This window comes from Scyliorhinus canicula, chromosome 1, assembly GCF_902713615.1.
Source record: "Scyliorhinus canicula chromosome 1, sScyCan1.1, whole genome shotgun sequence".
Taxonomy (NCBI): Eukaryota; Metazoa; Chordata; class Chondrichthyes; order Carcharhiniformes; family Scyliorhinidae; genus Scyliorhinus; species Scyliorhinus canicula.
In genome coordinates, this window is record NC_052146.1 from 58,609,789 (window position 1) to 58,636,807 (window position 27,019).

Here is a 27,019-nt window from a genome sequence, read left to right on the forward strand (position 1 = left end):
CAAAAGTCGCCATAGTCCCAGATGACCATAGGCTGCTTTCACCTTTGAGCGGGAGAGCTGACTGGTGGTGATTTCACCTTAACATGAGGACCACCACACCTCAGGTGTCCTTCATGAATAACCTCAATTTTTTCAAAAAACTGACTGCTAATTATGACCCATTGTCAAAGTCATCCAGACTCAAAATGTTAGCTCTATTCTCTCTTCGCAGTTTTTGTCAGATTGTCCAGCATTTTCTGTTTTATTCATCTGGCAGTCAGGCTACTCAATAAATAATTAGCAGTCAGCTTTTTGAAAAATGTCCCCAGTGAAGCCAATTCCATCTGTGTCTCCAATCACCCCATGATTTTTGGATATTTCTTGTGACCGTTTGCCGGCTTTAGTCATTAATTTCCCTGCTCCATTTCTGCACATTAGTCTATTTAATTTGGAATTTTGATGGGGTCCCATTGAATTGATGCAATCTTGAAAAAACACCGCTGGTTCATGTGAAACAACTTAAGTGCACCTACAAAATAAAGTGTTGCAGATTCAGGATACTAGAGGTTGGAGACTTCATGACCAATTAGGCAGTTACTGCACAAGACTCTTAAATGGAATTTCTTATTTAGGGGATGGCTTACTCATTAGTATGCAGGGTTTGATAAGTATTTCGAGAATGAAGAAGATCATATATCCACACTGGAATGCAATATGCACCATACTGATCAATAGATATTCATCAGAATTGTTGTCAATGGTTGGAAGAAATATGTGCATTTTGAAAGATGTATTTCTGTTTTAACAAAGTCACTGATTTAAAAGGCTGTTCGAACTAAGTATTATAAGAATATAGAAATTTGCAGCGCAATAGAAGGCCATTAAGCCCATCATGTCTGGCTGGCTGACAAGGAGCCATCCACCTGAATCTCGCATTCTAACATTTTGAACTTTTTAAATGTTATGAAGGTTTCTGCCTCTATCACCCTTTCAGACAGCAGCTTTCAGTTCCTTCTTGTTAACTGTATATATGAAGGTTGAGTGCATACAGCTTGGGGGCCTTGTTTGGATGGTTATTTGAGCACATATAACGAGACAACTACTGAGCAGATGAGTCAGGAAATATATACCTGTAAAGTTTCACTCTGTGAATAAATCTATTCCAAGTAAAGATTGGCTCTGGTCTCTTGCTTCTGTGTTGGAAACACTGGTTAGGCCACACCTGGAGTACTGCGTGCAGCCCAATGTAGGAAAGATGTAAGTACACAAGAGGCATGGAGGAGATGCATGAGTATGTTGCCTGCACTGAAGAATTTTATTTATGAGGAAGAGTTGGATATACTAGGTTTTATTGGAGCAGAGGAGACTGAAGGGAGACTTAATTGAAGTGTATAAAATTATGAAGGGTCTAGATAGATTGGAGAGGAAATGTCTCCTTGGTTGAAGAGTCCACAACCAGGGCATAGATTTCAGGGCAAAAGGTAGGTGGTTCAGAGGGCAAGTCCTGGAAGGGATATGAAATGGTCACAGAGGCAGATAACCTCAATATTTAAAAAGCACTCTGAAATGCATTGGAGACATTGTAACTGCAAGGCAAAGGACCAAGTGCTGAAAAGTGGGATTAGTCTGGATGGCTCCTTGGGGACCAAAGTGGACATGATAGGCTGAATGGCCACCTTCCAAACTATAAATTTCTCTGATAATTAGTTCCAACAGCCTTTCACCACAGTGATCTTTTCAATGCAGAAAAACATGTTTGAAATGACATATATTGCTTCAAATCATCAACAAAAATGATCTTGATTAGAGATTTAGAGATTACAATAATGCAGGTTACATTCCACAGTGCTTCCTCATTCTTCAGATACTGTTCGATAACCACATACCGATGAATGTATAGTCAGTCAAACAAGACGCTCTGTCAGAGTATTGTACATAATTGCCTAATTGGTCATGTATGATGCATGCGTGACCAGAAATGTGGTCACATTCTAAAACTGGCAAGAGTATAGGCGGAGGAGGAATAGGTAGAATGTAGAAAAAGCAGAGGGTCTGCTGCCCAGTGTTTTGCCACTGACCACCATTGGCGTGTCTCTCCTCTTGACCAGTGTGTTTTCATCCACTCGTTTGTGTTTATTTTCTGTTGGAGAATGGCATCGCTATTGAGGTAGAGGTGCAAATTCTTTGAATTCTTTTGCCTTGTTTTGTTGGGTGCACCCAAATCTGACAGCCTCGTGGAGGGTAGTTGAATGCGCTTGAGTTTTTAGTTTGTTGTTTTGCGCCCTGTCTCTGTTTTTTCCTTAATTTTACAAAGGTTTTGTCTCCTTAACCTCCTCAATCTGCCCCTGGGTTCCTGTCCTATCTTTCTCTGTTGACTTTGTTGATGAGCAAAACTATTATCAACTGACGGACGTTCTTTATATATTACCTGCACGCTGACATTGCCTGCCAGCAGCAGATGTTACTGCATGGAGATGCTCATGTGTGTTTTGCACGGTTTTTAAAAACACTGTGGCTACATGTGTTTTTTTGTGTTATGGCAACGGATTCTTAGTAACTTCAGAATTGCTTGAGTGTCTGCCTGTTGACAACGTTCTGAAATTTTAGGGCCGTAACACAGGAAATGTCTAACCTCTTGCTTTCCTAAATAGTGCTTGTTTGTAACTTTTCCCTTTGTTACCAATTACTCCTGAGGTTTTCTGAACTTGCCACTCAGTTTCAGCAAAACTGCTGATACAATACTTTTAAAAATTTGTTCATGGGATGTGACCTCCGGTGGCAAGGCCAGTATTTATTACTCATCTGAGATTGACCTCGAGACTGTGATGGTGAGCCACTTCTTGAACCACTGTCACCTGTGTGGTATGAGTACACCCAGAGTGCTCTTAGCGAGTGAGGTTCAGGATTTTCACAGTGAGTGCTTTCAAGTCCAGTGGTTTGTGACTTGCATGTAATAGGTGGTGTTGTTCCCATGCATCAGCTGCCCTTGTTCTTCTAGATGGTCGTCGTCAGGGATTTGATAGGTGCTGTTGAATGAGGTTTGGTGAATTGTTGCAGTGCATCTTGTTGTTGGTGCATGTTGCTGTCATTGTATGCCAGCAGTGGAAGGAATACATGCTTAAGGTGGTGAACAGGGTGCCAATTGAGCGGGCTGCTTTGCCCAAATGATGTTGAGCATCTTGAGTGTTGTTGGAGCTGAGCTCATCTGGGAAAGTGGAGTGTATTCCATCACACTCTTGACTTGTGCCTTGTAGATGCTGGACAGGCTTTGGACAGTCAGAAGTTCCAATATTTAGTTGGCTGATCCAGTTAGGTTTCTGGCTTTTGGCTACACCCAGGGTTTTGGTGGGGATTCCAAAATGATTGCGCTATTGAATTTCGAGGAAAGATGGTTAGATTCTCTTTTGTTGGAGATGGTCATTCCCTGGCATCCTGCAAGCAACATTCGCACTGCACCCATCAGCCCAAGCCTAACTGTTGATCAGGTCTTGCTGCATGCAGGCACGGACTACTTTGACAAGTAGTCTGACAAGTTACGAATGGTATTGAATGCTGTGAAATCATCGCTGAACATCCTCACTTCTGACCTTATGATGGAGAGAAGATCATTGATGGAACAGCTGGAGATGGTTGGGCCGAGGACACTGCCATGAAGAACTCTAGCAGTGATGTCCTGGGTTGAGATGATTGACCTTGAATGACCACAACTCTCTTTCTTTGTACTAGATATCACTCCAGCCAGTGAAGAGTTTTTCACCTTTATTCCCATTGATTTCAGTTTTGTTCGAGCCCTCTGCTACACTCGAACAGAGCTTGCGTTGATATCAAAGGATCTCATCTTACCTCATCTCTGGAAATCCACTGTTTGTAAAAGAAAATCCATAGTTGGACCAAGGCTGTAATGAGGTCTAGTAGCATTGAGTGGTCAAGGTGGAATACAAACTGAGTATTGGTGAACAGATTATTGTTAACTAAATACCTCGGGATGCTGTTAATAACACCTTCCGATATTTTGTTGATGATTGAGAGTAGATTGATGAGGCCGGAATGGATTTGCCCTGCTTTTTGTGGACAGGACAAACCTGGGCATATTTTTGTATTTTCATATAGATGCTAGTGAAGTAACTATACTGGAACAATTTGGCTCAGAGTATGGCTGGTTCTGGAGCACTTATCTTCAGCAATATAGTCTGAGCCCTTTATTTTTCTGACATTTCTTGATAGCACCTGGGAATGAGTTGCATTGACTGAAGAATGACACGTGATGCTGAGGACCTTGGGAAAGGCTGAGTTGGATCCTCTTGCTGAACTTTATCACATATGCTTCAGTCTGGTCTTTTGCACTCACATGCTGGACTCTACCATGACTAGTGCTGCTCCTGCCATGGATGCTCTTCTCCACTCTTCATTGAACCATGGTTGGTCTTTTGGCTTGATGTACTGTTAGAGTACAAAATGATTGCCAAGAGGTTACAGATTCTGTGGCGTACAACTCTGCTGCTTCTGATGGCTCAAAGGGCCCCTGGTGGATCTGATCTGAATCTACCCATTTAGCACTATACTTGTGTCACACAACACAAAGGAGGGTGTCTTCATTATGATGATGGGTCATCATCTCCACAGGGGCTGTGTGGTGGCCCCTCCTCCAATACTGTCATTGGTATGTGCATTTAAAAAAAAGATCATTACAAGATTTGGGTATCGCTGTTATGCCAGTATTTACTGTCCATCCCTAGGTGGCCTTGAGAAGGTGGTGGTGAGCTGCCTTTGTGAACTGCTGCAATGCAATCCTGGAAGTGTAGGTACACCCAAAGAGTGTTAGGGAGGGAATTCCAAGATTTTGACCCAGCAACGCTGAAGAAGCGATGATATATTTTAATGTCAGGATGGTGACTTGAAGGGGAACTTCCAGTTGGTGGTGGTATTCCCAGGTATCTGCTGCCCTTGTCCTTCTAGTTGGTAGCAGTCATGGATTGGGAGGTGCTACCGAAGGGACTTTAGTGAGTTCCTTCAGTGCATCTTGTAGATGGTAAACAGTGCAACCACTATTCGTTGTTGGTGGAGGGAGTGAATGTTCATTGGTGGAGGGAGTGAATGTTTGTGGAAGGAGTGCCAATTAAGCGGGCTGCTTTGTCCTGGATGGCGTTAACCTTCTTGAGTGTTGTTGGAGCTGCACTTACCCAGGCAGGTGGAGATTATTTCATCACTCTCCTGATTTGTGCCTTGTGGATGGTGGGTAGGCTTTGGAGAGCCAGGAGCTGAGACACTCGCCGCAGGATTCCTAGCCTTTGATCTGCTGTTGTAGCCATAGTATTTATATGGCTATTCCAGTTCAGTTTCTGGTCAGTGGTAATCCCCAGGATGTTGGTAATGTCATTGAATGTGAAGGGCCGATTGTTAGATCCTCTCTTGCTGGAGACGGTCATTGCCAGGCACATTGTGACAACCCAAGCCTGGGTATTGTCCATTTCTTGGTGTATTTGGACATGAACTGCTTCAGTATCTGAGGAGCCATGAATGGTGCTGAACATTGTGCCGTCATCAGCAAACCTCTCCACTTCAGACCTTATGATAGAAATATGTTCATTGATGAAGCACCTGAAGACTTTTGGGCCGAGAGCACACTCCTGAGGAATTCCTACAGTATTGTTCTGGAGGAGCTGAGGTAGAACATAGAACGATACAGCGCAGTACAGGCCCTTCGGCCCTCGATGTTGCACCGACATGGAAAAAATCTAAAGGCCATCTAACCTACACTATGCCCTTATCATCCATATGCTTATCCAATAAATTTTTAAATGCCCTCAATGTTGGCGAGTTCACTACTGTTGCAGGTAGGGCATTCCACGGCCTCACCACTCTTTGCGTAAAAAACCCACCTCTGACCTCTGTCCTATATCTATTACCCCTCAATTTAAGGCTATGTCCCCTCGTGCTAGCCACCTCCATCCGCGGGAGAAGGCTCTCGCTGTCCACCCTATCTAACCCTCTGATCATTTTGTATGCCTCTATTAAGTCACCTCTTAACCTTCTTCTCTCTAACGAAAACAACCTCATGTCCATCAGCCTTTCCTCATAAGATTTTCCCTCCATACCAGGCAACATCCTGGTAAATCTCCTCTGCACCCGTTCCAAAGCTTCCACGTCCTTCCTATAATGAGGCGACCAGAACTGTACGCAATACTCCAAATGCGGCCGTACTAGAGTTTTGTACAACTGCAACATGACCTCATGGCTCCGGAACTCAATCCCTCTACCAATAAAGGCCAACACACCATAGGCCTTCTTCACAACCCTATCAACCTGGGTGGCAACTTTCAGGGATCTATGTACATGGACACCGAGATCCCTCTGCTCATCCACACTACCAAGAATTTTACCATTAGCCAAATATTCCACATTTCTGTTATTCTTTCCAAAGTGAATCACCTCACACTTCTCCACATTAAACTCCATTTGCCACCTCTCAGCCCAGCTCTGCAGCTTATCTATGTCCCTCTGTAACCTGCAACATCCTTCCGCACTGTCTACAACTCCACCGACTTTAGTGTCGTCTGCAAATTTACTCACCCATCCTTCTGCGCCCTCCTCTAGGTCATTTATAAAAATGACAAACAGCAACTGGCCCCAGAACAGATCCTTGTGGTACGCCACTCGTAACTGAACTCCATTCTGAACATTTCCCATCAACTACCACTCTCTGTCTTCTTTCAACTAGCCAATTTCTGATCCACATCTCTAAATCACCCTCAATCCCCAGCCTCCGTATTTTCTGCAATAGCCGACCGTGGGGAACCTTATCAAACGCTTTACTGAAATCCATATACACCACATCAACTGCTCTACCCTCGTCTACCTGTTCAGTCACCTTCTCAAAGAACTCGATAAGGTTTGTGAGGCATGACCTACCCTTCACAAAACCATGCTGACTGTCCCTAATCATATTATTCCTATCTAGATGATTATAAATCGTATCTTTTATAATCCTCTCCAAGACTTTACCCACCACAGACGTTAGGCTCACCGGCCTATAGTTACCGGGGTTATCTCTACTCCCCTTCTTGAACAAAGGGACCACATTTGCTATCCTCCAGTCCTCTGGCACTATTCCTGTAGCCAATGATGACCTAAAAATCAAAGCCAAAGGCTCAGCAATCTCTTCCCTGGCTTCCCAGAGAATCCTAGGATAAATCCCATCCGGCCCCGGGGACTTATCTATTTTCACCTTGTCCAGAATTGCCAACACTTCTTCCCTACGCACCTCAATGCCATCTATTCTAATAGCCTGGGTCTCAGCATTCTCCTCCACAATATTATCTTTTTCTTGAGTGAATACTGACGAAAAGTATACATTTAGTATCTCGCTTATCTCCTCAGCCTCCACACACAACTTCCCACCACTGTCCTTGACTGGCCCTACTCTTACCCTAGTCATTCTTTTATTCCTGACATACCTATAGAAAGCTTTTGGGTTTTCCTTGATCCTACCTGCCAAAGACTTCTCATGTCCCCTCCTTGCTCGTCTCAGCTCTCTCTTTAGATACTTCCTCGCTTCCTTGTAACTATCAAGCGCCCCAACTGAAACTTCATGCCTCATCTTCACATAGGCCTCCTTCTTCCTCTTAACAAGAGATTCCACTTCTTTGGTAAACCACGGTTCCCTCGCTCGACCCCTTCCTCCCTGCCTGACTGGTACGTACTTATCAAGAACATGCAATAGCTGTTCCTTGAACAAGCTCCACATATCCAGTGTGCCCAACCCTTGCAGCCTACTTCTCCAACCAACACATCCTAAGTCATGTCTAATGGCATCATAATTGCCCTTCCCCCAGCTATAACTCTTGCCCTGCGGGGTATACTTATCCCTTTCCATCACTAACGTAAAGGTCACCGAATTGTGGTCACTGTTTCCAAAGTGCTCACCTACCTCCAGATCTAACACCTGGCCTGGTTCATTACCCAAAACCAAATCCAATGTGGCCTCGCCTCTTGTTGGCCTGTCAACATATTGTGTCAGGAAACCCTCCTGCACACATTGTACAAAGAATGACCCATCTAATGTACTCGAACTATATCTTTTCCAGTCAATATTTGGAAAGTTAAAGTCTCCCATAACAACTACCCTGTTACTTTCGCTCTTTTCCAGAATCATCTTCGCCATCCTTTCCTCTACATCCCTAGAACTATTAGGTGGCCTATAGAAAACTCCCAACAGGGTGACCTCTCCTTTCCTGTTTCTAACCTCAGCCCATACTACCTCAGAAGAAGAGTCCCCATCTAGCATCCTTTCCGCCACCGTAATACTGTCCTTGACTAGCAGCGCCACACCTCCCCCTCTTTTGCCCCCTTCTCTGAGCTTACTAAAACACCTAAACCCCGGAACCTGCAACAACCATTCCTGTCCCTGCTCTATCCATGTCTCTGAAATGGCCACAACATCGAAGTCCCAGGTACCAACCCATGCTGCCAGTTCCCCAACCTTATTTCGTATACTCCTGGCATTGAAGTAGACACACTTCAAACCACCTACCTGAACACTGGCACCCTCCTGCGAAGTCAAATCTGAGCTCCTGACCTCTATACTCTCAATCTCCCGTACCCCAAAACTACAATCCAGGTTCCCATGCCCCTGCTGAATTAGTTTAAACCCCCCCAAAGAGCACTAACAAATCTCCCCCCCAGGATATTGATGCCCCTCAGGTTCAGATGTAGACCATCCTGTCTATAGAGGTCCCACCTTCCCCAGAAAGAGCCCCAGTTATCCAGAAATCTGAATCCCTCCCGCCTGCACCATCCCTGTAGCCACGTGTTTAATTGCTCTCTCTCCCTATTCCTCATCTCACTATCACGTGGCACGGGCAACAACCCAGAGATAACAACTCTGTTTGTTCTCGCTCTGAGCTTCCATCCTAGCTCCCTAAAGGCCTGCCTGACATCCTTGTCCCCTTTCCTACCTATGTCGTTAGTGCCAATGTGGACTACGACTTGGGGCTGCTCCCCCTCCCCCTTAAGGACCCGGAAAACACGATCCGAGACATCACTTACCCTTGCACCTGGGAGGCAACATACCAAACGTGAGTCTCTCTCGCTCCCACAAAATCTCCTATCTGTGCCCCTGACTATTGAGTCCCCAATTACTAATGCTCTGCTCCTTTCCCCCCTTCCCTTCTGAGCAACAGGGACAGACTCCGTGCCAGAGGCCCGTACCCCATGGCTTACCCCTGGTAAGTCCCCCCCCCCCACAAGTATCCAAAACGGTATACTTGTTACTCAGGGGAACGACCGCAGGGGGTCCCTGCACTGACTGCTTCTTCCCAGTCCCTCTTACAGTTACCCATCTATCTCCAGTCTTTGGTGTAACTACTTCCCTGAAGCTCCTATCTATGACCCCCTCTGCCTCCCGAATGATCCGAAGTTCATCCAGCTCAAGCTCCAGGTCCCTAACACGGTTTTTGAGGAGCTGGAGTTGGGTGCACTTCCCACAGATGAAATCAGCAGGGACACTGACGGCGTCCCTCACCTCAAACATTCTGCAGGAGGAGCATTGTACTGCCTTCCCTGACATCACCTCTAGATTTTAAAAAAAACAAGAAAAAGAAAAAGAAAGAAGAGCTTACCTGATATTACCTCAAACCCTGCTCCCGCTGAAAGGTAAGCAAATTTAAAGGCACTCACTCACCTTCACGACAGGCCCCTGCTCCCGCTTCCCAACCACCGTGGGGTGGGGGGGTTGGTTAGAGGAGGAGGTAGGGTGGGAAACACTCACGAAGTGTTTCAGGTTTAACTGTCACTTGCCAACAGCCTCTCCACAAACCACCTTCAACTTAGGCTGACCGCACTGCACGTATGCAAATTTCCCCAGAACAGCTGATCAGTAGCTCTGCTCTGCTGCCCTCTGCTGGATGATTGCCTTCACTCAAACTCCTCGGGTCTACTTCGCAGATTCACCTTCAACTTAGGCTGACCGCACTGCACGTATGTAAATTTCCCCAGAACAGCTGATCAGTAGCTCTGCTCTGCTGCCCTCTGCTGGATGATTGCCTTCACTCAAACTCCTCGGGTCTACTTCGCAGATTCACCTTCAACTTAGGCTGACCGCACTGCACGTATGCAAATTTCCCCAGAACAGCTGATCAGTAGCTCTGCTCTGCTGCCCTCTGCTGGATGATTGCCTTCACTCAAACTCCTCGGGTCTACTTCGCAGATTCACCTTCAACTTAGGCTGACTGCACTGCACGTATGCAAATTTCCCCAGAACAGCTGATCAGTAGCTCTGCTCTGCTCTGCTGCCCTCTGCTGGATCAAAAATGGATGATTGACCTACAGCTAGCACAACTATCTTCCTTTGTGCCAGATATGACTCCAACCAGTGGAATGTTTTCCTCCTGATTTCCATTGACTCCAGTTTTGCTGGAGCTCCTTGATGCCATATTCAGTCAAAGGCTGCCTTGATGTCAGTGACAATCATGCTCTCCTCGCCTTTGGAATTCGGCCCTTTTACCATGTTTGAACCAAGACTGTCATGTGGTCAAGGGCTGAGTGACCCTGGCGGAATCCAAACTAATGGATAGATTGGCGAGGCCAAGGTCAAGTAGGCTTTTCCCTTGTGTTGCTTCTCCTCACCTGTTGCAGGCCCATTCTTGTAGCTGTGTCCTTTAGTGCTCTGCAAGTTCCCAGTCAGTAATGGCGTTTCTGAGTTACACTTGGTGATGGTCATTGAAGTCCCCATACACTACCATAACTGCACCCTTCCAGTGATGTTCAGTATGGAGAAGCACTGATTCAACAACTGACAGAGATGGTAGTCAGCCGGTTTCCTTGCACATTTTTGACCTGATGCCAGAAGATTTCTTTGGACTCCGAGTCAATGTTGAGAACTCCCACAACCACTTTCTCCTGACTGTATCTTCCCTTACCGGCATATCTGGTGGTGGGACATCACGTATCAAGAGATGGTGAGGGAGCTAGGGGCAGTGGCTGTAAGGTATGATTGGTGTGTACAACTATGTCAGTCTGCTTGACTAGACTGTTCTCCCAATTGGGGCACAAAGTCAGCAGATATTAGTGAGGGGAATTTTGATGGTGTGCTTTTGTTCTGTTTAGTGCCCAGGTTAATGTTGGGTGGTTGCTTTATTTTCATTCTTATTTGACTTTCCATAGCAGTTTTTGGTACAACTGAATGGCTTAATGGGCCATTTCAGAGGCCAGTTAAGACTAAACTATTTTACTGAATGTCTGAAGCCACATGTTGATAAGGACAGCAGGTTTCCTTCCCTCAAGAACACCTGTAAACCATTTGGGTTTTTAGTTCCGTGGTCACCATTACTGAGATCTAAAAAAAAAATTCCAGGGTTATTTAATTAATTGAATTGAATTTAAATTCTCCCAGTTTCTATGGTGGTATTTAAAATCACCTCCAGGCCTCTGGGATAGTCATCTAGCAACACTATGACTCTGCTTCTGCAAGTGTGCAAGAGTACAATAGTCTATGATTGTATCACTTTATGAGTAATTTAATGACCCAGAGAATGTGATTTTAAGTACCATCATGGCATTTTAATTCCATTTTAAAAATTTGAAAATAAAAGTGACCATGGAGATGCTGGATTATCTTTTTTTTAAAAAACAATAAACAGGTGGCTGCAGTCCTGCACCAATGTGGCTGACCATGAATTACCTTCTGAAGTTGGCTTGCCAGCCGCTTCTTCGTTTCTATCGAACAAGATGGCAATGAATGCCAGCCTTGCCAGCATCACTTGGACATCAAGGGTGAATAGAAAAATAAATACTTTTGAGGTTTGAACATTAGCTACATTGATTTGTAAAGGAATGTGCTTACCGAATACCCAGTAATATTAAGCCTTAAATTAGAAAAGGTTGAAGTACTGTGTTTTTGTACAGTGCACAAATTTGGCTTTCATTATAACTAAATTCCATCTTTTTGATCTTATTCATAGGATGTACCAGGAAAAATTAACATCTCTTAAGAGGCAGCTACAGCAGTTGCAGGAAGGTGAGTACCTTTTTTCTGGTACTTTGGCGAATGGAGTGCATGCACTGGGTAGTTGTGGATTATGGAAGATAAGTCATTTGGTAACCAGGAACTTTGAAAGCCGGTTAGGTCAGTGGGTTTGATGGCTGGTTCATGATGGTATAGTGGCACAGTGGTTACCACTGCTGCCTTACAGCACCAGGGACACGGGATCAACTCAGTTTCCTCTCTCTCTCTCTCTCTCTCTCTCTTCTCCCCCCCCCCCCCCCCCAGTGACTTGATTGAAATATAATAATAATCTTTATTAGTGTTACAAGTAGAATTACAGTATCACTGCAATTAAGTTACTGCGAAGATGGAAGATCCTGTGGAGTCTTGACAGGATGGATGTGGGAGGATGTTTCCTCTTGTGGGCGAATCTATGACTAGGGGTCACTGTTTACAAGTAAGCAGAGATGAAGAGATTTTTTTTTCTGAGTATTTTCTTTTTCTTTTTCTTTTCATGTACTTAAATTATCTATTTGAGCTGCTTGCAGAAAAATACTTTTCACTGTACCTTGGCACACGTTACAATAACCAAATCCAAATCCAGTAAGTCTTTGGAACGCTCTTCCTGAAAATGTGGTGGAGGCAGAGTCTTTGAATATATTTTTTTTTTATAAATGTTTTTATTCAGTTTTCGTATTTTATATTGAACAAATTACAAATTGTTAGGAGAGAGAAACAAAAAAAAAACAAACAAAAACAAACACGCAAAAATTAACATACATATTTACAGGTAAGCATCTTCGTAGTAGTAACTGCGCCCCCCCCCCCCCCCCCCCCCCCCCTCAACATGTTTATTTAGCTTGGTTTTGGGCCTTAGCTAGCCATCGAACCCCCGTAACGAACCTGTAGCCCCCCCCCCCCCCTCCCGCTACCTTCCCCCGACTATTCTTCCTCTTGTACATTGGCCACAAATAGGTCCCGGAACAGTTGCATGAATGGCTCCCACGTTCTGTGGAAGCCGTCGTCCGACCCTCGGATGGCAAATTTGATTTTCTCCATTTGGAGAGATTCCGAGAGGTCGGACAGCCAGTCCGCAGCTCTGGGCGGTGCTGCTGACCGCCAGCCAAACAGGATTCTACGGCGGGCGATCAGGGAGGCAAAGGCAAGGGCATCCGCCCTCCTCCCCAGGAATAGATCTGGCTGTTCTGAAACCCCGAAGACCGCCACTATCGGGCATGGCTCCACCCTCACTCCCACCACTTTGGACATTACCTCGAAGAAGGCTGTCCAGTACTCCACGAGTCTGGGGCAAGACCAGAACATGTGGGCGTGGTTGGCCGGGCCTCTTTGGCACCGTTCACATCTGTCTTCCACCTCCGGGAAGAACCTACTCATACGGGTTCTTGTTAAGTGGGCTCTATGTACCACTTTTAGTTGCGTCAGGCTGAGCCTTGCGCACGTGGAGGTGGAGTTGACCCTATGCAGTGCTTCGCTCCAGAGTCCCCACCCGATCTCCATCCCCAGGTCGTCCTCCCATTTCCTCCTTGTTGCGTCCAGTACGGTGTCGTCCCTATCTACCAGTCGGTCATACATGTCACTACAGTTCCCTTTCTCTAGGATACTTGCGTCCAGTAGGTCTTCCAGTAGTGTCTGTCGTGGCGGTTGTGGGTACGTCCTTGTCTCCTTTCGTAGGAAGTTTTTGAGCTGCAGGTACCGTAGCTCGTTCCCCCCAGCTAGCTGAAATTTCTCTGTCAGTTCGTCCAGTGTTGCGATCCTGTCGTCCGTGTATAGGTCCCTGACTGTCAGTGTCCCCCCGTCCTGCCTCCACCTTTTGAAGGTGGCGTCGGTCAGTGCTGGTTTGAACCTATGGTTGTTGCAGATGGGCGCCCTGTTCGACATTTTGGTCAGGCCAAGTTGCTGCCGCAGTTGGTTCCAGGATTGGAGGGTGGCTGTCACCACTGGGCTGCTGGAGTGTTTTTTGGGTGGGGATGGGAGTGCTGCCGTGGCGAGGGCCCGGAGGGAGGTTCCCATGCAGGAGGCCTCCTCCGCACGCACCCACTCAGCTTCTGGCTCCTGGATCCATCCCCTTACTCGCTCGGCTGTTGCTGCCCAGTGGTAGAATTGTAGATTCGGGAGGGCTAACCCTCCCCTGGTTTTTGTTTTTTGTAAGACCTTCTTTGGGATCCTAGCATTTTTACCCCCCCATACGAACGCCATGATGAGTTTGTCCAGCGCTTTGAAAAAGGCCTTGGGGATGTAGATCGGAATGGATCTAAACAGGAAGAGGAACCTGGGCAGTACGTTCATTTTGATCGTCTGAACTCTCCCCGCGAGGGAGAGCGGGAGTGTGTTCCATCTTTGCAGGTCCTTTTTAACTTCCTCCGTCAGGCTGGTGAGGTTCCATTTGTGGATCCCTTTCCAGTCATGGGCTATTTGGATCCCCAGGTAGCGGAATTTATGTCGGGCTTGTTTGAACGGCAGCCCCTTTAGTGCTGCCCCCCCCCCCCCCCCCCCCCCCCTTGCGGGTGTAATGGGAAGATCTCACTTTTGCTCATGTTGAGTTTGTAGCCCGAGAAGGCTCCAAACTCTTTCAGGAGCGCGATGATTCCGTCCATGCTGCTTTGTGGGTCCGAGATATAGAGGAGCAGATCATCCGCATAGAGTGAGACTCTGTGCTCTCTACCTCCCCTTCGGATCCCCCTCCAATTTTTTGCTGCCCTGAGCGCGATTGCTAGCGGTTCGATTGCTAGTGCGAACAGCAGCGGGGACAGTGGGCATCCTTGTCTGGTGCCCCTGTGCAGCTGGAAGTATTGGGAGTTGGTATTGTTGGTCTGTACACTCGCCATGGGAGCGTTGTACAGGAGCTTTAGTCTTTGAATATATTAACGGTATTGGTGAATAGATACTTGGTAAGCAAGGGGGTGATAGGTTATCAGGGGTAGGCAGGATGCAGATTTGAGGGTACTATCAGATCAGTCATGATCTTATTGAATGGGGAAGCAGGATCGATGGGCTGAATGGCCTATTCCTGCTCCTTGTTCATATATTCATATAGAAATTGCTTCTTAGTGCCAAAGGTGTGGGGTTATGAGAATGAGGGGTGGGCAGGGGGTGGTTGGCCACCAGATGGGGTGCTCTTTCAGAGGGTCGGTGCAGACTCGATGGGCTAAATAGCCCCTGCACAGTAGGAATTCTATGGTTCTGTGATGCAAAATGACAGCAACATGGTCCTCGGGGACTATGGCAACTTTTAATTTGGAAGAAAGCTGGGGTCCTCTCTCTGGGCCAGTCCAACATTGGATTAGGTTATTTAGCTATTATCTCATTATTGTTTATGAAAAGTTCAGTGCACCAGTACATCACAACAGTAATTGCACTATAAAAAGTATCCTTTGCTGTAAAGCACTTTGAATGTCTTGAGGTTGGGAAAAATGCTGTGTAAATGCCCATTCTTTATTTCATCATTTGCTGCCTCCACCTATTAAAATCACTAAGATTAAATTGGAATGGATATTCGTTGGGTGAAAGAAAAGTGGGAAGAATAGCAGGAGGCAGTAATTGTGGGTAGAACAGGATAATTGAAATAAAGTACAGAATGCTGGAAAAGCTCAGCAAGTCTGGCAGCATCTCTGGAGAGAGAAAGATTTGAAACCAAATCAAAATGGAGGACAGAGTTCATGGTCTGAAATACATAAAATAAATAAATAATATTTATTGTCTCAAGTAGGCTTACATTAACACCGCAATGAAGATACTGTGAAAAGCCCCTCGGCGCCACGTTCCGGCACCTGTTCGGGTACACAGAGGGAGAATTCAGAATTCTCAGTTGGTGCGGGAATTGAACTATCACTGCTGGCCTTGTTCTGCATCACAAAACAGTTGTTGAACTCAATATTAAGTGCAGAAGGCTGTAAAATGCCTAATTAAAAGATGTGATGGTCCTCCAGCTTCTGTTGGACTTCATCGGACCATAGTAGCAGGTCGAAGATATAAATGTGGGCATGAGAGCATGGTGGTGAATTGAAATAGCAAGTGACAGGAAGGTTGGGGTCATTCTTGTGCAGATGTTCTGCCATAGCTGTCGCGCAGTTAGTGTTTACCCTCCACAATGGAGAAGAGACTGCATTATGAGCAGCAAATTACATATATATATATATTTTTTTTTTAAACGCATTTTATTACAAACTTGTATCAAAGTAGGTTACAGCAAATAAACACCCCGGGAAACATACTTCCCAACAGTCAGCAATAGTTTGTACAGATTTTTCTTCTTTTTCACCGCCCCCTCACCCCATCAGCCAGCCCCCTGCGACGAGCAGCTCCTCAAACACGGTGACAAACATCCCCCACCTTTTCTCAAACTCCCCTGCTGAGCCCCTTAACTCATGCTTTATCTTCTCTAACCGCAAGCAGTCATACAGGTCACCCAACCATGCTGCTACCCCCGGTGACGATGCCGACCGCCATTCCAGCAAAATTAGTTGCCGTGCAATCAGAGAGGCGAAGGCCATGACATCGGCCTTCCTCCTCTCCATGAGCTCCGGCTTCTCAGAAACCCCAAATATCGCCACCAAAGGGTAGGGTCCAGGTCCACCACCTCCTCCACTATCCTGGTTAAGACCGCAAACACTCCTGCCCAGAATCTTCCCAATTTTTCGCAACCCCAAAATATGTGCGCGTGATTCGCTGGCCTCCGTCCACACCTCTCATACTCATCTGCTACCCCTTGAAAGAACCCACTCATTCTCGCCCGAGTCATATGCACCCTGTGCAGCACCTTAAACTGTATCAGACTCATCCTTGCACAAGAGGTGGTCCTGTTGAGCCTTTGCAGTGCCTCACTCCATACTCCCCAATTGATCTCCATTCCCAACTCTGCTTCCCATTTCTCCTTGATCTTCACCACCCGCTCGCCTCCCTGCTCCCCCAGCCACTTGTATATATCCCCAATTTTCCCCTCCCCTTCCACATCCGGAAGCAGCAGTCGCTCCAGCAGGGTGTATTCCGGCAATCTCGGGAACCACTTCCCAGACCTTTCGTGCAAAGTCCCTAACCTGTAGATACCTGAACTCACTACCCCTCGGCAGCTCTACCCTCTCCCTGAGCTCTCTCTCCCCCCCCCCCCCCCCCCCCCCCCCCCCCCCAGCTCAAACCCATGATTCTCGCATTGCGGCGTTAGCATCGACATCCCTTCCACCCTAAAATGCCGCCTCAGCTGATTCCATATCTTCACCATCGACTGCATCACTGGGCTCCCCAAATATCTACTCGGAGCCATTGGCAATGCTGCCGCCACCATAGCCCTCAAACTAGATCCCTTACAAGATTCTTCCTCCATCCTAGCCCCCTCTACCCCTTCTTCTTCCCACCACCGCCGCACCTTGTCCACATTCGCCGCCTAATAATAATGAAGCAAGTTCGGTAACGCAACCCCCCCTGCTGCCTCTGCCTCTGCAGCAGGGTCTTCCCCGCCCATACAAAGTCAGAGATTTTTTTTAAAATCTTTTTAAAAATAAATTTAGAGTACCCAATTCATTTTTTTTCCAATTAAGGGGCAATTTAGTGAGTCCAATCCACCTAGCCTGCACTTCTTTGGGTTATGGGGGCAAAACCCACGCAAACACGGGGGGAATGTGCAAACTCCACATGGACAGTAACCCAGAGCCGGGATCGAACGTGGGACCTTGGCGCCGTTAGGCTTCAGGGCTCACCCACTGCACCACCGTGCTGCCCTCATACAAAGTCAGAGATGATTGTGTCCACTTTCCGAAAAAATGCCTTTGGTATAAAGATCTGGAGAGCCTGAAAGATGAACAAGAACCTCGGCAGAATATTAATTTTCACCACTTGGACCCTCCCCACCAATGTTAAGTGCAGTGTATCCCACCTCTAACGATTGTCCCTGGCCTCCTCCACCAGCTTTGTTAAGTTCTACTTATGGAGCCCCGTCCATTCCCTCGCTACCTGAATACTTAAACCTACTGTCCCAGCTCATTCACCGGGAATACCTCGCTTTTTCCTACGTTATTCAGCTTGTACCCCGAGAACCCTCCAAACCTCCCCAGCAGGCCCATAATCCTTTCCGTACTCTCCAACGGATCCGAAACATACAGCAAGAGGTCATCGGCATAGAGCGACACCCGATGCTCCCTCTGCCCCCTCATTATCCCTGCCACTCTGCCGACCCCTTGAGAGCCATTGCCAATGGCTCTATGGCCAGCGCAAACAGCAGCGGCGACAGCGGGCACCCCTGCCTCGTAATGAGCAGCCAATATAGTAGGCAACATTGAAAGAAGTGCCAGTGAATAGCTGTTGCACCTGAAAGAAGTGTTTTGGGTGTTGGACAGTGAGGATGGAAGAGGTAAAGGGGAAGGTGTTACACCAATAATGGCTAATATCCTTCACCAGCAATAACAAAGCCATAGAAAAACCCAAGGACAAATCAGAAAAAAACTGGGAAATTCCACTGACTTGTGGGGGGGGGGGGGGTTTCATTGCTGTTTTTGTGAATTTCCTGTGTACAAAGTGGTTGGCATGTTGCTCACACAACAGTGACTGAAATTAAGTATTAGTTCACTGTATGTGAAGTGCATTTAAAAAAATAAATAAATGTTTGATGGGATGTGGGCCTCGCTGGCTAGACCAGCATTTATTCCCAATCCCTAATTGCTCTTGAGAAGGTGGTGGTGAGCTGCCTTTTTGAACTGCTGCAGTTCTGTGGTGCAGGTGCACCCACAGTGGTGTTAGGGAGGGTGTTCCAGGATTTTGACCCAGCGACTGAAGGAATGGACTGTAAAGGAATGGCGATATGGTCAGGATGGTGAGTAGCTTGGTAACCTGGTGGTGGTGTTCGTTTGTCATGGCCTGAGAAATGTAAGGCATTGTATAAATGCTAACTCATTCTTGCAAGCAAGAAATGTGACTTGCATCACCCAGTATCTGAAATGCATCATATCTGATGAGAACCCAGGAGGAAAAAAACAGTGTAACTGTCCAATATTCATAGTGCTGCACTCAGACTTTTAAAAGCTGGAGTTGTAAAACTGGTTGCATTAGCACAGTGGTTAGCATTGTCGCATCACAGCTCCAGGGACCCTCATTCGATTCCCGGCTTGGAGCGCTATCTGTGTAGTGTCTGCACGTTCTCACCATGTCTGCGTGGGTTTCCTCCGGGTGCTCCGGTTTCCTCCCACAAATCCCGAAAGACGTGCTTGCTAGGTGAAGTGGACATTCTGAATTCTCCCTCAGAGTACCTGAACAGGGGCAGGAATGTGGTGACTAGGGGCTTTTTGCAGTAACATCATTGCCGGGTTGTGACAATACTTGTGACAATAAAGATTATTATTATATTATAGTGGTACATTTTATTCAAAGTTCTGTCCGGCATTCAAATAATTTGGTTATTCCTAACATGCAGTGAAACCTGTACAAAAAGACACCCCAAAAATGAACACCCCCTGACTGTCCCAAATAACTTGCATCATAATAGATACAAATTTTCCCTTGAAACCACTTGGCAGTTAATCAACTTTCAATGCAGCAAGTCGGTTTACAACTTAAAACGTGGGATACACATGATAATGAGGGTCAGCATCAGGTGAAATGGAGACCTCTTTATCCAGCTTGCAAAGTGACAGAAAAATCCCTTTTATTTCTTGAATTCTACAGTTGAATGGCTCTGTACCAGAAATATATGGTGCTAAAATATCTCCATTACATAAATGCAGGAAACAGTTGGTTGAGGAAAGCAGAAACTATTGCTCTAAACTTGAATTGGAGGATAAATTGCAGCCTGTAGCACTCGAGTTGGGGAAGAAGGAAACTGGAATGGGGACTGGAATGCAGATTTGGGGCTCAGATAATGAAGGAAAGAATTGAATACCCGATCCTTAGTTTCCCCGCTTCACCTGGTGACATGGTAGCATGGTGGTTAGCACAGTTGCTTCACAGCTCCAGGGTCCCGGCTTGGGTCACTGTCTGTGCGGAGTCTGCATGTTCTCCCCTTGCGTGCGTGGGTTTCCTCCGGGTGCTCCCGTTTCCTCCCACAGTCCAAAGACGTGCAGGTTAGGTGGATTGGCCATGCTAAATTGCCCTTAGTGTTGGGTGAGGTTACTGGGTTATGGGGATAGGGTGGAGGTGTGCGGTTGGGAAGGGTGCTCTTTCCAAGAGGCGGTGCAGACCCGATGGGCTGAATGGCCTCCTTCTGCACTGTGTATTCTATGAATCTATGAATCAAAATAGGTTGAACTGGGTTACAAAGAAATGGTCCATTAGGGTTATGCCAGAATGTCTTGTTAGTTATATGAAATGTGTGATTCTGATCCTATGTTCCACTCCTGTATTTGTATTGGGTTTTCCTCCACTGTTCTTGTGTTGCAAGCATTGGGTGATGATGCTTAATGACAGATAGCATCATGAGGGAGATGGTCGCCGCTGAACCAGTAATCCAGAGAGCCCGGGCTAATTCTCTGGGGGTGTGGGTTCAAACCCCACCAAGGCAGCTGTTACAATTAAAATTCAGTTAATAAATCTGGAATTCAAAGCTACTCTCTGATTGATTGTTGTAAAAATCCATCTGAAGGAAATCTGCCACCCTCACTTGATCCATGGAACTCCCAACCAACAGCAATGTGGTTGACTTTTAATTTAGCCTAGAAAGCTATTCAGTTCAAGGGCAATTAGGGCAACAAATGTTGGAATCGCCAATGATGCACACACCCTATGAAACAATAAAGAAGGGAAAACAATTGTTTGCTCAAGTGATGAATTACAAAGGAATGCTCCATGTCATGTATTAAAACATCAATTAATCCTTGACTAGCTATTTCTATCATGTGGTAATGTAGGTACATTGCAGGAATATCAGAAACGGATGAAGAAACTAGATCAGCAGTACAAAGAAAGAATAAGAAATGCAGGTCAGTTCTTGAATTGCCTCTGCGTTAAGTTGACCATGTTTTTTGTTTGTTTCAACAATTTTCTCTGTTGCAGTTCCTGATAGTCGATGTGGCCAACGTCCACCACAACAAATGTATTTTTTCTGCCTTGAAGTTTTGATTTGTATTTTATATTGACCGAAGCGGCTTGCAAGCAGTTCATAATCTCACAGTATTCCTCCAAGAAAAGGCATTAGCTCAAAGTCGAGACCTGTTGTGCTTAACATGATTTTAATAAAATCACATCAAAGGAAAAGCATATAGGCAATAATTTAATTTTGTTGGACTTATCCATGCACATTTAAGTTTCAATTTTTGCATGGGAAGGTGCTGAAAATGGCGCAGTGAGGGCAAGCAGGTGTCTCGGGCGCATAAGTGAATAGGGCAAATACAGTGTATCCCCATACCACTCAGATTGAAGGATTGTGAACTGAGCATGGATTGAGAAGGAAGTGTAAAAGAGAGAGTGAATTCATACCAAATCAGGTGTAGAAAGAAGAAACTGGTTTGAGATAGATAAAGGAAGCAGAAAGGAAAGTAAAAAAACATTTTTAAAGATCTGCAACTGTTATTAAACTGAAGAAATGAGAGTCCACATTCAATTCTTAGTGCAGCAGGAGGTCATTCAGCCCATCGAGTCTGCACTGACTCTCTGAAAGAGCACCCCACCCAATCTGCATCTTTGGACACTAAAGGGCTATTTTAGCATGACCAATCCATCGAATCTGCAAATCCTTGGCACGTGGGAGGAAACCGGAGCACCCGGAGGAGACCCACGGAGACACAGGGAGAAAGTGCAAACGCCACACAGACAGTCACCTAAGGCCGGAATTGAACCCAGGTCTCTGGTGCTGTGAACATAGGAACTAGGAGCAGGAGTAGGCCATCTGGCCCCTCGAGCCTGCTCCGCCATTCAATGAGATCATGGCTGATCTTTTGTGGACTCAGCTCCACTTTCCGGCCCGAACACCATAACCCTTAATCCCTTTATTCTTCAAAAAACTATCTATCTTTACTTTAAAAACATTTAATGAAGCCACTGTGCCACCATTGCATGTGCCAGAGATTCTGTTGCAAGGTAATAATTAATGCTTATTACCAAATGGACAACAGAACCTTTCTGTGGCTGATTTAGTTTCTATTATCACTGTAAACACAACAACTACAAGGCAGTCAGTGCATTTCAGTGATGAGGCAGTGGGTGAGATTCCTTTTACATGAGGCAGTTGCGTAGTGGTATTGTCGCTGGTCCAGTAATCCGGAGACCCAGAGTCATGATCTAGGGACCCAGGTTCAAATCCCACTAGATGGTGAAATTTAAATTCAATAAAAATCTGGAATTGAAAATCATCGTAAAAAGCCATCTGGTTCACTGAAGTCCTTATCTGGTCTGGCCTAAATCGGGTCGGGGTAGCACAAGTGGATAGCACTGTGGCTTCACAGCGCCAGGGTCCCAGGTTTGATTCCCTGCTGGGCCACTGTCTGTGCAGAGTCTGCACGTTCTCCCTGTGTCTGCGTGGGTTTGCTCCGGGTGATCCGGTTTCCTCCCACAGTCCAAAGATGTGCAGGTTAGGTGGATTGACCATGATAAATTGCCCTTAGTGACCAAAAAGGTTAGATGGGGTTATTGGGTTACGGGGATAGGGTGGAAGTGAGGGCTTAAGTGGGTCGGTGCAGACTCGATGGGTCGAATGGCCTCCTGCACTGTATGTTCTAAATGTGACTCCAGATCGATAACAACAGTGTTATTGACTCTTAAATGGGCAATAAATGCTGACCCATCCAGCGACGCCCACATTCCATGAGCCAATGAAAAGAAAAAGCATCTAACAGAGCAATGCAACTCAATCAGAAATGTTTGTATTTCTGCCTTTAACTGCGTGTTCGCTTCTCACCTGCAGTTACTGCAGTATTTGTGTACACATTACCCTCCCTGTTAACTTGACAGCAAATTATGGTCCAATTTTTTTTGGATGTTCTTTGTGAAGTTAGAAAGTATTGGAATTACTTTTGCAGTATTAGGAGATACCAACGGCATGAGCAGTGCATATCATGAATACAATTTTTTCCCTTTCTTTTCCCAGAGCTATTTCTGCAACTGGAGGTGAGTGACCTTCCTTTTTTATATTTACCAAACTGAATTCTCTTAAAACCTCATGGTAATGGAATAAAACATTAAGATTGTCCTTTATATTGATGCCACATGTTCTGTTTGGAAGGATCCAAGTGTAGTACAACTTGAAGGATTATAAGTTTGATTTCTTTGGAAGATTGCTCAGTTGCTGAGTTATGAGTGAAGATTTTGATCTCCACTGTGAGGAAAAGAACATGTATTAGAAGAACATTTATTAGGCTTTGGATGACCATCAGGAAATAAACAAAGAGCATTGGTGGAGGTCAGCGACAGACTACTTACAACTTTAGTGGCAATGGCATGGCAGGATTTAAAAACACCGGGTTTGTGTTAAAAGCTGTGAGTAAATGCTGTTCACAATGTCATAAAGCTAAAGCAATCCAACATGTAGATATGGGACTTTCCTTACAACTTTTGAAAGGGTAAGTTCCCAATTTTCTAAAATTCTAATTGCACGGGGTGGAGTTACTCTGTTACGGGTGGAGTTGTGGGGCTAAGTAGGGTGCTCTTTCCAAGGGCCGAAGCAGACGCGATAGGCCGTATGGCCTCCTTCTGCACTGTAAATTCTATGATTCAGTGTAAAAGATCAGACTTCCTCAGGGAAACTGTTGAATCCAGAATAGATTTGGACATGGCTGGAAAATGGATCATTGTCTCGGTCAGCAGAAGAATAGGGCATGTCGTTGATGCAAGGAAAAGGATAAAAGATAAAAATAATTGAGTAATCAATTTGTTTAATTGAAGTATTTTGAATCAATAGCTTATTTGGACTAGATACATGCTAGCGAATCTGCTCCCATATTTCTGCTAGTGTTGGGGAAAGGTTAACTGTCATGTTGTTTCCTCAATACAAATTTTCCAGATACTGATGAAATATAATCTAATGGACCCTTTTAGTTTAACTATTGGTGAAACACTTGAATTGTTTTATAGGATTCAGAGGCGTTGTAATTCTTTCCACCTTTACAAATCATTTTTTAAATAAAGAAAATATGCATTATATTAATACTCGATCACAGGCATCGACACATTTGGAAAATAAATGAAGCCATGGTCTAAATGATAGATTTCAATCTTTGCAATAGATGCTATTTCAGAAACCAGTACTACAAGATGGTAATCAAGCGATTGGCATTACGTTTGCAATAACTTGACCCTTACATCATAGTTAAAATTGGTTTTTGTATTTGAAAAAGGAAATGCAACAACAGCAAATAATTGTTAGCACAGAATAACAGAATTGTTACAGTGCAGAAGGGTGGCCGTTTGGGCAGCACAAGAGGCTAGCACTGTGGCTTCACAGCACCAGGGTCCCAGTTCGATTCCTCGCTGGGTCACTGTCTGTGCGGAGTCTGCACGTTCTCCTCGTGTCTGCATGGGTTTCCTTCGGGTGCTCCGGTTTCCTCCCACAGTGCAAAGACTTGCAGGTTCGGTGGATTGGACATGCTAAATTGCCCTTAGTGTCCAAAAAGATTAGGTGGGTTTATTGGGTTACCAGGATAGGGTGGAAGTGAGGGCTTAGGTGGGTTGGTACAGACTCGGTGGGTCGAATGACTTCCTTCTGCACTGTATGTTCTATGTTCTATTTGCCCCATTGTGTCTGCACTGCCCTCTAAATCAGCAATCCGTGTAGTGTCATTCACTGCCGTAACCCCATAATGCTGCATGTTCTTCCTTTTGAGATATCAAGCAAATTCCCTTTTAAATGCTTTGATTGAAAGCATGTTCCTGTTCTGTATTCTTTGTTCTTTCGGGTTTTGGCCAAGGTTGGTATAATGGCCGGTACAGGCTTCGAGGGTCGAAGGGCCTGTTCCTGTGCTGTATTGTTCTTCTTTGAACCTGCCTCCACCACACCCAGACAATGCATTCTAGATCCTAACCACTCGCTGCATGAAAATAATTTTCTTTGTGTCATCATTGCTTGTTTTGCCAATTATCTTAAATCTATGCTCTCGCATTCTCAATCCATTCATGAGTTGGAACAGTATCTCACTATCTATGTCCTGACCCCTCCTGTTTTTGAATAGCACTATCAAATCTCTCGGCCTTCTCTACTCCAATAAAACAGTCCCAACTAATCCTCGTAACTGAAGTTCCTCATCCTTGGCGTATTCTTGAGAATCATTTCTTCACTCTAATGCCTTCATCTTTCTGAAGGTGCAACACCCAGAATTGGGCACAATATTTCAGTCTGGGCCAAACCAGTCTTTTATACAAGTTCAGCATAATCTTGTTCTTGTATTATACCCTCCTCTACATTGAACTTCAACTGCCGTTGTCTCCCATTACTTCAACTTGTCTGTGCCCTTTTGAAATTGTGTACTGTCCACCAAGGTTCAAGTCATTAATATATAATCAGGAAGAGCAGTTTTAAAAAATAAATAAATAAATTTAGACAACCCAATTCTTTTTTCCAATTAAAGGGCAATTTAGCGTGGCCAATCCGCCGACCCCTGCACATCTTTGGGTTGTGGGGCTGAGGCCCACGCAGGCACGGGGAGAATGTGCAATGCATCCTTTTTTTAACAAGACTGTGTATTAGTAATTCTCCAGTCCTTTGGCACCACTCCTTATTCTAAGGAAGGCTGGAAAATTATGAATTATGACTGGTGTTTCAGCAATTTCTATTTTCACTTTCCCCAATATCCTTGGATGGGTCTTATACGGTCCTGGTTCCTTTTTAAGCATAGGCAGCCTATCCAATACCTCATTATTTTAAAATACTTCTCGCATATTAATTACTTCCACATTCACTGATCTGGAGAGCACCTTCCTTGGTAAAAACGTACAATACCTCAGTTATGCACCCTGTCTCCATGCATAAATCCTCTCTTTTGGTCCCTATTCAGCCCATTCCTCTTTTTACCCCGCTGTTGCTATTTACCTATCAAAGACTTTGGGACTTTTTTATGTTGGCTGTCAGTCTCTGTTCATACTTCCTCTTTGCTCCTCTTATTTGTTTTTTTGTTTCCCTGCAGAAGTGTCTACATTCAACTTGGTTTTCGTGTGTATTATTCACCTCTTATCTGTCATAAGCATACTTTTACTTCATCTTAATCTCTACCTCTTGTCATCCAGGGAGCTCTGGTATTGTTGGCCCTACCTTTTCTCTTTATGTGTGTGTATATATATATATATATATATATATATATATATATACCTGGACTCTACTTGAACATTTTCTTATTTAAGGGCAGCCCTTTGTTCAGTTACTCCAATCTCCAATTCCTGACCCAGATTCATTCTTATCCGATTGTAATTGACTTTCCCCCAGTTAATTATTCTTACTCTGGATTGTTGTTTGCCATTTTCATAGTTAGCCTAAACCTTATGATTCAATAATCACTCTCCCCGAAATGTTCTTCAACTAAGACTTGATGCACTAGATCCCCTTCATTTCCAAGAACCAGGTCAAGTAGCACCTCCTTTCGCATTGGACTGGAAACACCGCTGTTGAAAATATTTCTGATCGTACTCTAGGAACTCTTGCCCCCCTCTCTTTTTTACATGACTACTAAGTATGTTAATTGTACAATAAATTGTATCTTGCTCTTTCTCATTTTTGGAAGTATTGCGGCACATTTGAGTAGTATCTGTAGCTGAGTTCTTTTTGCTGTGCACTGCAATTCAAATCACTCAACATGTCTGCTCGCCCTTTATAGCACCAGTGCATTTTTTGATGCAAGATACAGGTATAAATCTATTCAAAGAATGATGATCTCAAGTTCAGTCAATGAAAAGAGTTTTATTTCAGCATGGCTGTCCCCTCTTTTGCGCTACTTTGGCAATTTTATGATTCATTTCATTTTTGTGCTTTTGATCATCTATCAAAGACTGAGATCTTGTAGCCTAAATATTTTGTTATTTTCTCTTGATTCGCACACACAAAACTTGCAGGAAGACCTCTAAAGGTTTTGATTGACTGATTCTGTCCTTACTGATTTCTTTCTTTCAAAGCCATAGCAACGAGTCACCAGTATTATTTTCTTT

General features: G+C 45.0%; 1 protein-coding gene across 2 annotated transcripts in view; it reads left to right on the forward strand.

The window, feature by feature from the left end:
• Positions 1-27,019, forward strand: part of suds3 (SDS3 homolog, SIN3A corepressor complex component) — an 84,244-nt gene that overhangs the window by 31,940 nt on the left and 25,285 nt on the right. For both annotated transcript variants that reach the window (XM_038791282.1, XM_038791292.1), the window contains exons 3-5: positions 11,937-11,992; positions 20,806-20,877; positions 22,980-22,999. In XM_038791282.1, the coding sequence (XP_038647210.1) occupies positions 11,937-11,992; positions 20,806-20,877; positions 22,980-22,999 (148 nt within the window). The remainder of the gene's footprint in view (positions 1-11,936; positions 11,993-20,805; positions 20,878-22,979; positions 23,000-27,019) is intronic.